Source organism: Podarcis liolepis (genome assembly GCF_965112155.1).
Source record: "Podarcis liolepis genome assembly, chromosome: 12".
NCBI classification, from domain to species: domain Eukaryota; kingdom Metazoa; phylum Chordata; class Lepidosauria; order Squamata; family Lacertidae; genus Podarcis; species Podarcis liolepis.
In genome coordinates, this window is record NC_139563.1 from 28,843,798 (window position 1) to 28,860,728 (window position 16,931).

A 16,931-nucleotide genomic window follows, 5' to 3' on the forward strand; every position below is an offset into this window, starting at 1 on the left:
CTTTATTACAGTGCAATCCTATACATGTCTACTCAGAAGGAGGTCCCACCGAGTTCATTGACAACCGCAGCCAAGTGAATTATTCAAAGGTTTAAGTGGTCACAATTCTGGGCACCTAAAAATGTCCCAGCCTGCTTCCAGTTTTGAGCCAAATCACGATCTCAACACTACTCCTGCTCCTAGGCTGCTTTTGAGGAGTGTCTAAATACATGAGGCACGCAAGAAAATAAAAATAAAAATATTTTCCATCATGGCTTTGTGTTACAGTGGCCTGGGCTGCCATAGGGGCAAGAGATATTAAAACAAGTGTTGTGGAGTCTTTCTTGCCAACAGACCATGAAGATACCGAAGAAACCAGGTTGGATTTCTGAAACAACAGAAAACGTATTTTTCGGTTTACTATACCACTACTGGGGTTTTTTTTGTTTTTTTAAATCCAAATGTACCAAATGTTTTAAAATCCTATAAGCAAAGAATTGCTTATAGCTGTGAAAAGATTAGCTATTGCATTTGAACATCTCTCTTCTCAAAATAAAAGAGATACAGAACCTGGACGTATTGGCTGACGTCCAAATCACTGCAAATTTAGCTCTGACATACATAAGAGCGCTTTCCATTTTTGCTTCTCCTAAGAGCAGCCTCTCATATAGCTGCATAAAATACTGTTCTTTAAAGCTTCTGTGCAATATGCTTGGTGTATCCGGCTTGGTCTTGTCCACTGAGACTGGCAGCTTCTCTTTGGACAGGAGACAGCCTAACTGGAAAAGCCAGGAATCAAACCTGGACCATAGGTATGCAAAGCACTGTGTGCATGCCTCAAGAACTGCCTTTCCTGGACCCTGCAATCGTCATCACAGGCCCTTCTTCGTGTGCCTCCTCCATGAGAGGTCCAGAATGCAGCAACACGAGAACAGGCCTTTTCTGCAGTGGCTCCCTGCTTGTGGAATGCTCTCCCCAGGGAGGCTCGCCTGGAGCCTTCCTTACATACATTTAGGCACCAGGCAAAAACATTCCTCTTCTCCCAGGCCTTTGGCTAATTAAACAATCTATAGCCTTTTAAACTGAAGCGGTAGGGGCAGGTTATTATTTCTGTTTGTTAGAGTGTTGTATACATCGGCCCAGTATACCTGAAGGAGCGTCTCCACCCCCATTGTTCAGCCCAGACACTGAGGTCCAGCTCCGAGGGCCTTCTGGTGGTTCCCTCACTGCGAGAAGTGAGGTTACAGGGAACTAGGCAGAGGGCCTTCTCAGTAGTGGCACCGGCCCTGTGGAATGCCCTCCCATCAGATGTCAAGGAAATAAACAACTATCTGACTTTTTGAAGACATCTGAAGGCAGCCCTGTTTAGGGAAGATTTTAATGTTTGATCTTTTATCACTTTTTTATTATTATTAATATTCTGTTGGGAGCTGCCCAGAGTGACTGGGGAAACCCAGCCAGATGGGCAGTGTATAAATATCATCATCATCATCATGCATTTTTGTGTTTTTATATTGTAAACTTCCCTATTATCCTCAGATGAAGGACAGTATAGAAATTTAATAAATAACAATAATTGTGCTCTTCCACTGAGCTTCAGCCCTGCTCCACAATTTTTGAAAGTTCTTGCAAGGCATAGGAGTTTCTGTGGGAGGTGAACAGGGCGAAAACTGTGAATAAAAACAGCTTGCTGGATTTCAACCACAGATCACCACTGAGAGCATAAGAAAAAAACCTAAGGAATTGCACATTTCAAAGATCTGCTTGAGAAATCCACTTTTGCATGTGTTGTTGCTACCTGCGCTTATATTCCAGGCTATTTCTAGAGACCAGTCTACTCATTACAACCCCCTTCAGCTGCTGATCACGGCACAAAGCATTTCCACGGTGGTTTCTCCAGGCAGAAGCCGTAACCCTGCGGTACCGCTGATCATCTGCACTGCGCAGAAAGTCTTGATGCGGGTGCCAAGAATGTAATGCTGTGTGGAAAAGCTACCACATCCATGAAGCAGTTTTTCTGTGTGGGGCTTAAACATGTGCAGACGGACGCTTATTCTGTACCTCGGTAACCTTTGAGACAGGTTTTAGGAGTCAGCTACTAGGAGTGTGTATCCTAACACGCTCGCTCCTAAGGCGAGGCTAAAAATATGCTGTTTGTAGGGTGATGCTGCTGGGGGGGGGGGGTAGGGGAGGGGAGGAAGCAGCCAAGTGAGAAGGGCCTGGCTCAAGGCCTATTAGACCCAAAAATGTAGCCTGCATCAACTCATTGTGGTCAAACTGGCGTCTCTGTACAGACCCAGAGCATAGAAAGGGGTGGCGTGGGGGGGGGGGAGGGAACCCTCCAGCTCTCAACATACAGAACTCGGTTTGACTTTAAGTGATAGTTTCAGAAAAACAGAACTACACCCAGGTCTGTGTCAGCTTTCAATATACGAAAGAGACCAATAAAAGTTTTTTTTCTTTTAAGTTGGCAGAGATTCTTTTTTGTGTGTGTGTCTTTTGCACTGCATCGTTTTCCAGTATCTCCCCTTTCCAGATACAAACATTTAAAAATTAAGGTTAATTTTTTAAAAAATCCCGAACAAAAACAAAACAAGGAACACCACACAGCACTTGGGTTTCTTTTACAGTCTTAAAAGATTTGAAACGATTGTGACAGACTAAACAAAACCATCATTCATTTCAATAGGCGGCTGAAGACAGAATGCAACAGAGAGGCTGTGAAACAGAAGATTTGACATCTTCCCAGGATAAACTGTAAAGCATTACTTCCTTCATTAAACATATTTGGAGACAGGATCAGGGAGGGCTAAGTCAGCTAGTTTACTAAGGTTGGAATCCTATATCTACAAATTTGACATTACAGAACTACACTATTGGTGAACCAACATTCCCTTCCCTGCTGCATATTGTTAGCGAGAGACCCTTACTTACTTGTTTGTTTTATCTTTTCTATCAGATCACTCATGCTTCAACTTTCTAAATGGAAAGGGGAACCCACACACACCCCATACTTTTTATTTCCCAGCTAAGCAAAGCTGTGAGCAAATTATTTTGCTTTTAAAAATTAACAATCAAGGGTTATATCTAACGTCAGTCAAATTCGGAGTAGACCCTTCAAAATTAACAGACGGGACTAACTTAGGTCCATTTGTTTGAATGGGCTTATGCTGAGTAGAACTTGACTGGATGCAACGCCTTGCTTCTCATACTGAACCTGCAAGGGTGTTGATGTGATTTAAATATGACATACTGGGCAAATCTTGTGGGCTTGCTGCTGCAAAAGAAAGAAATAAGTCAACGCAGGCCTTCATATTATCCCCACTTGTCTCCTCACCTGTCTCTGAGCCTCAGCCAGGTTGTACGGCAGGGTGCCCTCCTCCAGAGGAGCAATTCTTTCGATGTCAGCCATCGTCATGCGCCTGGGGAAACAAGTGATCACAAAAAAATGAAATTTGCACTGGACACCAGGAGGAAAGTTGCCAGCAGCAACGGGCAGTATTCTGTTCACTCATACGTATTCCGATGTTGTTGTTGTTTTTCATTTTCTTTGCAAGCAAAGAAATGGGTAATTTTCAACTTACCCCCGTGGCTCATATAAATCTGCTAACTGGAACAAGATGTCAACTTCCATGGGTGTAACCTGGCCAAATTTCTGAGCTGCCAGAACAAACTCCTCTGCAGTAGAAATTGGGGGTGGAGGGAGGGAGAGAGGAAAATATAGAAGGGGAAACTAATCAAACAACACCAAAAGTTATCCACAAATATCCTAGAATCACTAACGTTTTTTAGTATTAAACCAATATGCTGCAAAAGAAGAAGAAAACACCGCAAATAGCATGCCCGCCACTGTGTAAATGTATGTTTTAAATACTCTATCCATCATGCAAACAGGAGAAGCAGTCTGGCCTTATAGCTTAGTGCTAACAGCAGGATTTAGGATATTTGACATACGGTATCAATCAGTTGTGGGTCAGAGTGGGGGAGTGGGGGAAGGAGACAGCGATGTGGAACTTTCTTCTTGCTTGTGCCGTCCCAGTAGGGCTGCATTAATAGAGGGTTGGCACTGCCGAGGGAGTTCTCTATAAAAGTGGTTAGATAGAGCTGATAACATCTTGTTCCAAACTTGTAGATCAGCTTACTGCAATGCCAATACAAGTTTGTGGAATTTTTCAACTAGCCTTGAAGGTCACTTTAATAGGCTGCCAATTTGGCACGACTCCTAGGAAGTTTTCTGAAGCCTTTAAAACATCTTTACGTCGACTGCTCATTCGATCCTGCTTTTTAAGACCTCCATCTCTCCAAAATTAAAAAAAAAGTTTCTTTTAAAGAGAGGTAGGAAAACTAATTGTAATGGACAAAGCAACTGGAAATGGAAAGGCACAAGGACAGCTAGGCTTGGAGAGTTCCTTTTACCGCTGTCAAAGCATCTCACTTGATATCCTGAAAAGCTGACCAGTGGGGAGGGAGGGAGGGAGGGAGGGAATAACTGTTCCAGATTAAGGTTCATATCCACATTTTAACTAACCTTTAGTAACTTCCACGTCTTTTCTATGTCCAGCCAGAGTACTATAGATTTTTCTAATGAGTTCCATGTTATTAAGAAGGGTATTAAATCCATTAAAATAGGAAAAACTGACTTGATGAGAAGTGGTTCCTCCAGCAGCCTAGAACAGAGAAAGCAATGAGGAAAGCAGGAAGAGAAAAAAGGATGTTAGATGTATCTGGATTTGTTCATTTTATTTTTAAAAAATCATACCACTTGGAACTTTTGTGGGGAGAGGGGAGAACACTTTGGGAATCATGTTGGAGTTTTCTTTTAATTTAAGAAAAACAGCAATAGAAGTAGCAAGGGATTTTAGAAATGCAAAATGAAAAAAGCCTATTATAGATTCTAAAGTTACTGGAGCTAATCATGACCAGCATGCAAGCTGCCCCCCCCCCTTCCAGGGAAACCTAAACAAATACATATGCAGGATTATAACAACATGGCCAGTGGTAATTTACAGAGTTCAAGTTTCAATACTGTTTCAGTCGAAAATGTTTTATAAGTTGCTTTATTTCTTCTAATGAGCAAATCTCAAAGGCTTAAAAATGCCAAGTATGTTACAGTTGGGGGGGGGCAGGATAAAAAAAAAATCAATCATGCTATGGGGGTTGGGAGGAATGGGGCTGCTTTAATATTTAAATCCAGAGAGCACCATATCACCTACATCCGATAGTGTTTCTGGGTTTCTCCAACTTTGCTTTTAACAATCAGCTTTGTCAAGGAATTCAAAGGTCTTATCTTCAACAGTGCACAAATGCTATTTCCCAGAAGAAAGAAAAAGCAAGCAAATCTTCCCAACATCCATGAGAAAGGAGAGTAACTAACTTTAGCTTGCAAAATTCCATATGGCTCACAGACTGACTCAACTTTTTAAATGTGAGAGGATCATTAGTCCTGCCGCGCAGGAAATGGGGGGAACATGTGAGCCTGACATAGCATCAAACCATGGTTTAGTGTTACGTGCAGACACAGCCACCATGCCAGTGGTTCTTCGCAGTTCAATTATCTCTTGAGCCTGCCGCAGAAGTCCATTTAACTGAATCCGCCACAGGCTGAAGTGGGACTCTCTCCAATATGCAGTATCATTCATTGGTTGTGAATTCTGCATTGTAACACAGTACGCATACTTTGCAGAATGTTTATATTTTAACATTTTTCCAAGCTGTCTCCAAGCCAACGTTTGAATGAATGAAAGAGCATTCAGCCTTCAAACATCTGCAAAGGACACCAGGAAGCATACTAACATTATGCTTGCTCAGGACCAGAGCTCAGTATGAGATGCAAACAGTCAGAACATGGGATGCTGATGCCAATATCTAAGTGCTACTGTTAGCAAAGCAATTTTCACCCTTACAAAAATCAAAGAAGGGGATGGAACTTTATTACGGATGCATTAAAAGCTGGTTGCTATGGCAGTAGTCCTAAGAAACTCAACACTGCGAAGCAAATGTAGCAATATATTTGACTCGAGGAAAGCCTGTACTGAATGAGATTCGTAATCAGGTCTGTGCACAAATGAATTTTTTTAAAAAATAAACTCCACATTTGAGAAGGAATTTAAGCACAATGCTAGTACACATACAAATAAGTTTTCACACACTCATCTTCTTCTTCTTCTAAGGTTAAACGTTCCAGAAAATTTGAAATTCATTTATTTGTTACAGTAGAGTACCAATATAGTATTTCAAGGTCTTTCTCCTTATCAAAGTGTCTCCAAGCTACACTTTGCCCATTCCCCAATTCCTGTGTATTTCTCCTCTATCTCCACATACTACTAACATAATGTTGGTATTAACACTGTGGCAAACCAGTTTGCATCACCAAAATATGCATACTATTACATAATGTAGCTGTGCGAAGCAAGTAGACTCCTTTGACAGGGGAACAGTGCCATTTATCTTCCTCCAACTCACATTGAGTGTGTGCTCTCTAATGTAAGTTGCTGTGTGTATAGTTCCACAGAAAAATACAGCCTAGAATGGTGTTTCAAGCAATGTTTTTTTTCCAAGTAAAGCTGACATGATTGATAGCAGGACATGGTCAAAGTGACCCCTCATTGATAGGGGGGCCTGTGAACACAGCCCAGCACTTACTTAGGGTTGTAAATGGTTTTGCACTACAGTGGTACCTCTGGATACAAACGTAATTCGTTCTGGAGGTCCGTTCTTAACCTGAATCCGTTCTTAACCTGAGGTACCACTTTAGCTAATGGGGCCTCCTGCTGCCGCCGCACGATTTCTGTTCTCATCCTGAGGTAAAGTTCTTAACCTGAGGTACTACTTCTGGATAAGTGGAGTCTGTAACCCGAAGTGTTTGTAACCCAAGGTATCACTGTACTAGAAGTGCTTCTGCTTGCAGAAGGAGGGACACTTCGTTTTTACCAATTCCCACCAACTGCAACCTTCAATGCTACATCCCATATTGTTACAGAGGTTTCTCCCCTCCCCAGCTTTTGGGGGGCAAGGGGAGCAGCAGGGGATAGGAGGGAAAGAAGTGTGTCTACTAGTGTAAAGTCACCACCGACTCATAAAGCAAGAACGTCCATAAAATATATATTTCATATATTTAAATGGAATAAACAGAAGGAGGCGGGAATCGAGGCATTCAGATACTTTTGCTTCTTGGCAAGTAGGGATGTGCAAGTGAAAACAGTTTACACGAAGGCAGCAAAATGTTGTTTATTTTTTGATACTACGCTTGGGAAAAGCTTGGGGGGAATTGCAGGCAATGAAACGGAGGTCCGAGTACGAAAGGTTTTAAGTCTATAGGGCCCATCCTCAACATGCTAGAAATAGTTGCCTGAATGTGAAATATTACCACCCGCCACTCCACCTCCATCCCACCCTCCACCCCCGCAACCAACCAGTTTGTAGGGTCGAATGTGCAGGGATCATACCTCTAAATTATAGCTAAAGTTTGAGGCTCTCTTGCCATCCACATTAAGATGTCATGCAAAATTTCATGCAATCTGTGGGTTAAATTAGATTAAGCATATTTAAAACCATGCAAAGCAGATGTGAGCTTTCAAGCTCAGCATCTTTCCCTTGGTGGCCCTTGGTGCTGAACAAGTTGCCAACCTCTGTGTCAGCAGAACATCAGCCTTACAAAACAAGACTTTCATGCAGAACTGCCCCGACAGGGAATAGTAGCTTGTTGGGACAGCACACAAAAAATAAATTACCCTGATGGTGCAACGGGTCATCTGATAACAGCCTCAACGTTGCTGGCTACTACTCTGGGCCTGAGAAGATAGTATCACGATCTTCTGGAGAAGGAAACCTTACATGAATGGCTAAATGGATTTACCATGTATAAATTTTAACTCCTTCTCTCGCATCCAATGGCTGGGCTAAAGATACTAGCAAAAAACAAACAAACACAAAAAAGAACAGGGGTGGGGAATAAACAAAAGTAAACAAGAGTCTTCTGCCCTCCCTTTAACATCCTCTATGCACTTTTGTCTCAATGGGACAAGGTCCCTAGGCATGACCCAGATATGACAAAATTACTTACAGCTACTAGACATTCTTCAACGAAAGGTGTCAACATGTGAGGCCGGATTGTAACCATAATGTCTCTAAAGTCAATGGCAGTGACTCTTCCAGCCTGGGCATTATCTCGCTGTACAAATGCTTGCTTTGCGTGTTCCAGCTGGATTTCCTGGAGGGGTAAATAAAACAACAGTTAACTAAGGTTCATAACTAACTTTGCCACATTCTCTCTCTCTTATTTAAGAATTCACTGAAGAGTACACAATTCTTTAAAAACAAAGAGCCCAAAAGATACTCAAGATGCCCTCCAGATGCTGTCAGACTACATCTCCTATTAGTCCCAGACAGTGATAATGGGAACTGGAGTCCCGTAAGATTTGGAAGGTTGCTGCAGGCTATTAGTTTAGCTTTGGGAATGGGGTGATGATCAGAACTCTGCTGGGAGTCAGCATCCTCTTCACAGCATGAAGCTTTCCAAAGTCCCATGGAGCTCAGGACAGTTAACTCCATTTTAAGTTTGTAGGTTAAATATGTTCTCCAAAGTGATATCAACCTTTTAGATAGGATTTCTGTAGATTAATGCCCATCTAATTATGCTTAGGATCAAACTCTTTATTTGCAAAACAGTAGGTATCGAGATAGTAATTTTGTTTTCTTTTTGTGCAGTCATGAAGATCTTCCAAAGTCTGAAATTCTAATGTTGAGGGTTGGATCCCAACAGCCCCTTGCATGCATGCTGGGAGTCCCTATCTGTTCACAGTTCAAGACTTGGTTCCAGCAGAGCTTCCACAAACTGAATAGTGCAAAGACAAGGTGGTGAAACCAGGGTCCAAGAGCACCCTATTCTCTATCCAATGAGTGCAATTATTAGCTCATAAGCAGCATTTTCTACCATTTCTACTATGTTTTTACTGTATCAGGAAACCTGCTTTCTTGATGAATTGTTTTAACAAATCGTCTTCTTAGCGAGGCTGTAAACACTTTGAAATATGTAGACAGAAAGGCTGAAAGGTTGTACCGCAAGGTATTAAAATAAAATATTAACAACGAGCAAATACTGTTCAATTGATTTGATGGTTTTAGTATTCAAGACACAGGATGAGATCCAATCCAACTCCATTCAGTGGAGGGAATTAAGTACACGCTTAACACTTCCACACTGAAACCAATGGGCTAATTTTGGCAGGTGAAGGCAGTGTCTGCTCTAGGTTCCAGAGGCCCCAAGGCAAGACACCCTTCCTGACCCCCTCTCCCTCAGTGCTTCTGTCTCACAGAAGAAGCAGCTGTGGCCCTCCACAAGTTGTTAAGACCCCAACTCCCAACTTTCCCAACCACTGAACATGCTGTCTGGGACTGATGGGAGCTGGAGTCCAACAACATCTGGACAGACATAGGCTCTCCATCCAAGCTCTACCTCCTCACTATAGCTGGTCCACAGAGATCTCATCAGTGGGTCATCAGTAGATGCTCAGCCAAGCCAATCCTTGACATTGGCCCTGCCATAGATTTAAAAGAGAATCTAGTGTAAGATCAGGCCATGTCGGTGGTGGCCCCCACTTGCAGAATGCTCTCCCTAAGGAGGCCAGCCGAGCACCGTCTTCATCTATCTGTAGGCACCACGCAAAGACTTTTCTCTCTATTGGCATTTTTGGCCATTAATTTGAAGGGTGGCACTGTGGTCTCTTTGATGGGGTGAGATGTCTTAAGTCCTGCCTTCTATCTGTTCCACTGTGTTTTTCGAGTCTTATTAGATTATCTTAATTGGTATTAATGTTAAGTCGCTTCAGCTCACTCTGTGAGAAAAGCAACTTGACCGCTATAAGAAATATTATTACTACTACTATTACTGAATTCAAAAATATCCTAATATCCTTCATTTCTGCAGCTTAGTCCTGCTGTGAGTTATGTCCTATAACAATATACACTGAAGAGTTTTGAGACTCAGCAAAGAAAGGGTTAAAGCAACTTTGCAAGAAAAATAAATTCAGTTGCTTCTCAATGCAAAATAAATGGCCTGCCAAACGTCCCCTAGATTAGAGGTGGCGTAATCCCTCTACATAACTTTAAAAACAGCTTCGTTCCTTGACGCTGGGTGTCTGAATTCCTAAAAACCACAATAAGTGTTTATACAAAATTAATTTGCAGTTGATAACAGGAACTCTGACACCAGAGCTTTAATGAAAGGATTTCCCAACTTGATTTTCGCCCCCCTCCCCTACCCCCAACTTTCCAAACTCTATTTTTCCTGTTACAGCTCATAAAGCTATTTTATTTTCCAGGTACGGGGAGGTTATATTCAGGTATGACTGATATTTCCAATTGATCAACAATTCACTTGATGTAGTGCAGTACAATCCTTCCCACCGCTGCATATTGTGAGGTCCCATTGACAGGTATTATTACCTCATCAATGAGCATGCCAGAACAGAATGCTAGCTTACATTTGAAGTTATTTAACAAAGCCATAAAATGAGGACATGTAAAACATACAGTGGTACCCCGCAAGACGAACGCCTCGCGAGACGAAAAACTCGCAAAACGAAAGGTTTTTTCGTTTTCGAGTTGCCTCGCAAGATGAATTTCCCTATGGGCTTGCTTCGCAAAACGAAGCTTGCCCCGGGGACAGCGGGTCTTCTCTTTTGAAGCAAGGGGCTGCGGGGAGATCGCTTCTCCCCACCGCCCCTTGCTTCAAAAGAGGTCCGGGGGCAGTGGGAAGAGCTTCCCGCTGCCCCCGACCTCTTTTGAAGCAAGGGGCTGCGGGGAGATCGCTATCTCCCCGCAGCCCCTTGCTGCAAAAGACGTCCGGGGGCAGCGGGGAAGAAGCGCTTCGCTTCCCGCTGCCCTCAGACCTCTTTTGAAGCAAGGGGCTGCGGGGAGATCGCTTCTCCCGGTGCTTCGAAGCCGGGCGGGGGGCAGGGGACACCTCCCGCCGCCACGGGGACACCTTTTGAAGGCAGGCGGGGGGGAGCAAAGACTTTCGCCCCCCGCCCGCCTTCAGAAGAGGTCCAGGACCTCTTCTGAAGGCGGGCAGGGGGCAAAAGTCTTTGTCCCCCCTGCCTGCCTTCCCAGGGGCTTTTAAATCGCCCCGGACAGCGGAGAAGTCCTCCGCTGTCCGGGGCGATTTTAAAATGTCGCCCGCCAGCATTTTAAGATCGCCTGGACAGTGGAGAAGTCCTCCGCTGTCCCAGGGTTTTTTAAAATGCTGGGGGTGGGAAGAAAAGCCCTTGTCCCCCCCCCCCCCCAGCCTTCAGAAGAGGTCCGGGGACAGACTGTCCCCGGACCTGGTCTGAAGGCGGTTTCCCTAGGAACGCATTAATTGATTTTCAATGCATTCCTATGGGAAACCGTGCATCGCAAGACGAAAAAACCGCAAGACGAAGAGACTTGCGGAACGAATTAATTTCGTCTTGCGAGGCACCACTGTAATGTGAAAAACTGGTGTTTGGGCAGAGATTTCAGACTTTGTGTGAGCCTCTTGCTTAAACCTTATTTGGAAGTGGGCTACACTCTCTTTCCTGAAGAAAACTCACCATTTGTGCAATCTTATGAACAGTTCTGTTTTATAAATACTAAAACAAATGCTTGTTCACTTAAAAATTCAATTTTGTTCATTGTGTTAAAAAATAATAATCTTCCAATTCTATTTATCCATCCTATTTACATGCTGCCTTTGATTCAAAGAGTTCAAGAGTGATGAACATAGATTGTCATTTCTTCTTCTTCTTCTTCTTCTTCTTCTTCTTCTTCTTCTTCTTCTTCTTCTTCTTCTTCCTATACCACCCTTCAGTCAAGGATCACAGGGTGATTTATTTTATCTCCTGACAACCTTGTCAAGCAGATAAAGCTGAGTACCAGTGATTTGCCCACGATTATCCAGAAAACTTTGCTGAGATTTGAACCAGTCTCTCCTTGGTGGTGGCCCCGCTGTTCTGGAATCCTTCTAGTTAGGTTTTTTAAAAAACAAAACAAAAACCTACTGTCTTTCTTTAAGAAAGCTTAGGCAACCTAATTTCATTTGTCCCATGCCTCTACTTGTTTGTATCCACTCAATGGGTTTAGGGATTTTCTCTCTTTCTCTCTGCATGTTGCACTGTAAGGGCTTGGCCCTGATAAGCAACTAATAAACAGTTGGCAGAAATAAAGAGTAATAATCCCAAACCCAACCTTCCATTCACTGAACCACACTGTGGTTAAATTTGTCATAAAAAAGAAATAAAAACTTTGAGGCCTTTGAGATTAATTTATCTATGCTAAGAAACACTTTCTTCTATAATCAATTACTACCATGTCTTAGACTCCTACCCTAAACAGGGGAGAGAAAAAGGGTGTGTTGGGGGTATCTAGTCTACATTCTTATTTCCTGGTGTTTTAATCCATGTACAGTCGTACCTTGGTTTTCGAACAGCTTAGTTCTCGAACATTTTGGCTCGCCTGATTAGCATTTTGGAAGCTGAATGTCCAATGGAGCTTATGTGGCTTCCGATTGGCTCCAGGAGCTTCTTGCAGCCATTCAGAAGCAGTGCTTTGGTTTCTGAATGTTTTGGAAGTCAAACGGATTTCCAGAACAGATTCCCCTCGACTTCCAAGGTACGACTGTACACTGTATGTTTTATTTTTGAATTGCAAGTGCTCTTGCTTGCTTGCTTGCTTGGGAGTCATGTTGCCAATTTAAAAATGGTCCAGGGGGGGACACCTTTGACTATTCATGCATGCTAACACTTTCAGTTAGAGGTGCCAGCTCTAAAGCCATTTCAGAACAATGCCCCCTCTCCTCTCCCTGTACACTAGTCTGAGGGTTCCTTCGACCCCCCCCCAGCGAATTTTGGGGTATGTAGGGGGTGCATGGCAGGAGGGAGGGGGAAGCCCCATTCTGCAAGTAGAAGTCTTCATGCAGGGCTTCCATTGGCAGGACTCGTTAGGTGAATCCTGCCCAGAGTTTATAAATCCATGCGGAATCAAATTAGATGTGTGTTTCCCTGTGAGACCCTTAAAACTTCCACTGTCTTTTTAAAAAAACTACAGCTTCACTAGTAACATGTCCATGTACTTCTGTTTAATCAAAGCTATTTCCAATATTGATATTGCAACTCCTTACAAAGGTGACAGAATGATAATAACTGCAGTCAGCAGGATCTTACAAGCTATTTACCTTTCTTCTTCTTATTTTATACACCTATGCTGAGTGGGGCAGTATTTGCAGAATAATTTTAAAGTACACCACGGTGCCTCATCTGGTACAAATTAAGAGAAATATATAATTCACGCAGAGAGACAACGGCGTCCCCCTGCAGTCTTAAGGTCCAAGGTCTAGATGCCAGAACAAGGTGATCGACTCATATACATGAAAAGCATCAAAGGACAAGGGTTAAATGCCAACGGTTGCTTAATCCAAAGCAAGATTTCTTAAAGATGTGAACAGCCACTCTAAATCTCCAGCTATGGGCAGATTTTGACAGAAGAAACTAGAATGTTATCTGGCCCATTCAGCTGCTTAGAAGCTAGGTACCGTATTCCCAGACCCATGGTGGCTGGCTGTGATGGTTGCCCTACTGGGAATGCTTAAAGGCATTCTGCATACAGATGTTGAAAACAACAACACCCAGCCCTTCCAGACAGTCTGCAGGTGCAAAGAATTGAGATTCCAGGAATCACTGCACTGGAAAGTGTTGCATTGTTTATGGCAGATAGAGTACGTGGCAGATTGGCTTTTGTACAGCAGAATTGCCTTTGAGAAGAACCACAGTGCACCAGTGTATACAGAAATATACTGTACATTTCCATGGGATCCCTGTAGTGGGGTGGCAGAAGGGTTGTCCCAGGAGAGGGCTAGGCTATACTTCCTCTTGACTATGTCCTAGATTGCACAACACTTACTATGCCCAAGGGAACTTAATGGGGGCCACTGAGAATCAAGCTCTTTGCCTTGCCCTGCTCCATTCTGGGTTCAATGCCCTGATGTGAGAGTTATGACTTAATGAGAACTGGATTCCACCTCTTTCTCAACTTCCTCCAAGGAGCTTAGGGCAAATACATGGTGATTATCCTACCAACACTTATCCTTCCAATATTTGTTTACTTATTTATAATCTGGATTTTCAATATAACAAGGCAGTATAAAGGTAAAGGGACCCCTGATCATTAGGTCCAGTCATGGCCAACTCTGGGGTTGCAACGCTCATCTCGCTTTATTGACCGAGGGAGCCAGCGTACAGCTTCCGGGTCATGTGGCCAGCATGACTAAGCCTCTTCTGGCGAACCAGAGCAGTGCACGGAAACGCCGTTTACCTTCCCGCCGGAGCGGTACCTATTTATCTACTTGCACTTTGACGTGCTTTCGAACTGCTAGGTTGGCAGGAGCAGGGACTGAGCAACGGGAGCTCACCGGGGATTCGAACCGCTGACCTTCTGATCGGCAAGCCCTAGGCTCTGTGGTTTAACCTACAGCGCCACCTGCGTCCCTTATACAAAATGTAGTAGGCTATTAAAATTTACATAAGCACTAGGACAATAACATTATACCAGAATGTATGGGAATATTGTATTCTGCTGCTTTCCCCTCCCCCCTTTTTTGCTTTTATATGTATCTGTTGTTGTTTTTCTCCCTCTCACTTTTCCTTCTTTTTTTCTGTATCACTTTATTGCTTTTAACTGAAATTACCTTAATAAAATATAGTTATTTTTAAGAAACCTCTGCCACCTGAATTCATTTTTTTGCATCAAGCATTTCTAACAAATCGTGGTACTGACTGATCAGTGAGAAGGTGCAGTCTTGAACTGGTTGCCAGACAGCTGGGTGGGACGGACTTGTGCCGCTAGTATGATGCTGGGAATCTGGAACACCATCTCCTTGAAATGGGCTAGAATTTGCCCTGAAATTGTCCCTCAGTGGCGAGAATGGTTAGATATGAAGGATAGTGAAGTCAGCAAAAGGGGAGTCATTAAAACGAACAGAATGTGATTATACTGTATCAGGAATTCCAACATCCTCTTCAGACAAAGAGTTAATGAGGCTCCATCTACTCTACCAATTCAATTTGAAGCATTTGTCCTCGTAGCATTATCTTAATTATTCCTCATCAAAATGATAACACTTCCTACTGTGAACTAACATCCTTATGTAAACAAAATTACAGGCTCCATAGTCCTGAAACACGATCCTTTGTCAAAACTATCTTGTGTAATGGCTCTTTAGAGCCTACCCAATGGAAACACAAACAGAAGCACTCATCCTGCCTTAAGAAGTTTTCAGCGCCGCATCTGCCATTGCTACCATGTATTTAAAGTAAATTCCCATCCCAAGTGTCGGATATAAATAAATGCAAAACGTTTGTTCCAAAGTAAATACAAAAGTTATCTGCAATGTATGGAAAAAAAATAATAAAAAATCTTAAGATAGGGGTTGATGAGGAGAACCGTTGTAAATCCCAAAATTCCTTCCTTCCCCTCATCTCTCTCCCTCCCTCTCTTCCCCTTGCACAAACAAATGTCCAATTTAAAATGTCGCATTGATACTGGGAGCTGGTTGGCTTCCCATAAGTTCGTTGTAAGCCACTGATACATTCCAGTTCCCCATTAGGAGAAGGAATTCATTCAGTCCCACACAGGTTAAAGCTGCCACTTCCAGACTTTAGGTTTGGCAACGTTTGTCTGAGTTGCATCTAATTCGATACTCTGCCTTTCGGTCACAAATATCCAACGTAGCTGAACTCGTAGCTGAAATAGGGGTGGGGATATCCAAGGGCCTCTAATCATCTTGAGTGCCAGCTCCTCAGAACCACACCTACAAGATTAAATTGAATTGGATCCTTTTCAAAAAAACATCTACGCTGCTTTCAGATGCCAGGAGAAAAATTACTGCTTAGGCAGCAATTTCACCACTAGCCAATCACAGTTCATGGGCACACACAAACATCCCGAGCAGTCTCAAAAAAAAAAGACAGATAGATACTGTGCAATGAAACATGGAAAGTAAGGGGAAGGGATTAAACCTTGCAATTCTTCTTTTATTATTATTCTTTTATTCAGACAAACATTTATTGCCAAAACTCACCAGTAAGAACTGGGTGAACTCTGCATAATTGAGGCGCCTTTTCCGATCTTTTCCAAAATGCAGCTGCACAAACTCTGAATCCCAGTTAAAGGGAATATGCTGGTGAATTGTGGTCTGGCCAAAAACCTGCTTAACATCCTCTGGGGAAGGAAAGGGGAGGGGAGAGAGAGAAGGAGAAAGAGAGAGAGATGATTATGAAAGCAGATGCAAAAATTGGTAAAAATCTGTTCATTCGATGAGAGCTTGTGCAACATTAACAGATTTTCATTTAAATAAACAATAACTCTGGATTAAGTAGCTCAGAGACTCAGATGTTCTGCTAGGTTATACCTGCGCTTGCCTTGTCATGCTTCCTTCTTTCCGAGTGATGCTGTAGCACAGGGGTTGGCAACCTAAGGCCCATGGATCCCCACCGCCTGCTCAGGGACCCACGCCGCCCACTCAGTCAGCTCCCATACCAGCACAGAGCAGAGCGGGCACCGCCTTCCGCGATGCTGGCTGGCTTCCCATTGGATGCAGGAAGCTCCTGCAGCCAATGGGAAGCTGCGCACGCCTCCTCCGTGCCAGAAAGAGCGCCGGAAATAGCGTCTGCACATGCGTGCGTGCACACACTCTGGCCCACCACAGCATCTGCGGGATCGTGAACTGGCCCAAGCCACAAAACCTTTGCCAACCCCTGCGTAGCATAACACCACAGTATGGACATGGATGCAGATAAGCGACCAATGTGTCCTCTAACGCTTGACAGACCTAACACTTGGCAGTCCTCACCTCACCGACCCATCCCTTACTCATGCTCTACATGAAAAAATTATGTCATTCATCAAAGCAGGGAAACCCACAGCTGCAACTCCCATCATTT

At 43.3% G+C, this 16,931-nt stretch overlaps 1 protein-coding gene across 3 annotated transcripts in view; it reads right to left on the minus strand.

Annotated features, from left to right (window-relative positions):
• The window catches only part of SLC25A13 (solute carrier family 25 member 13), a 119,637-nt gene that overhangs the window by 42,645 nt on the left and 60,061 nt on the right, over positions 1-16,931 (minus strand). For all 3 annotated transcript variants that reach the window (XM_083469060.1, XM_083469059.1, XM_083469061.1), the window contains 5 exons: positions 16,070-16,209; positions 8,042-8,188; positions 4,508-4,646; positions 3,564-3,657; positions 3,317-3,401 (listed from right to left, as the gene is read on the minus strand). In XM_083469060.1, coding sequence (XP_083325186.1) covers positions 3,317-3,401; positions 3,564-3,657; positions 4,508-4,646; positions 8,042-8,188; positions 16,070-16,209 — 605 coding nt within the window. The remainder of the gene's footprint in view (positions 1-3,316; positions 3,402-3,563; positions 3,658-4,507; positions 4,647-8,041; positions 8,189-16,069; positions 16,210-16,931) is intronic.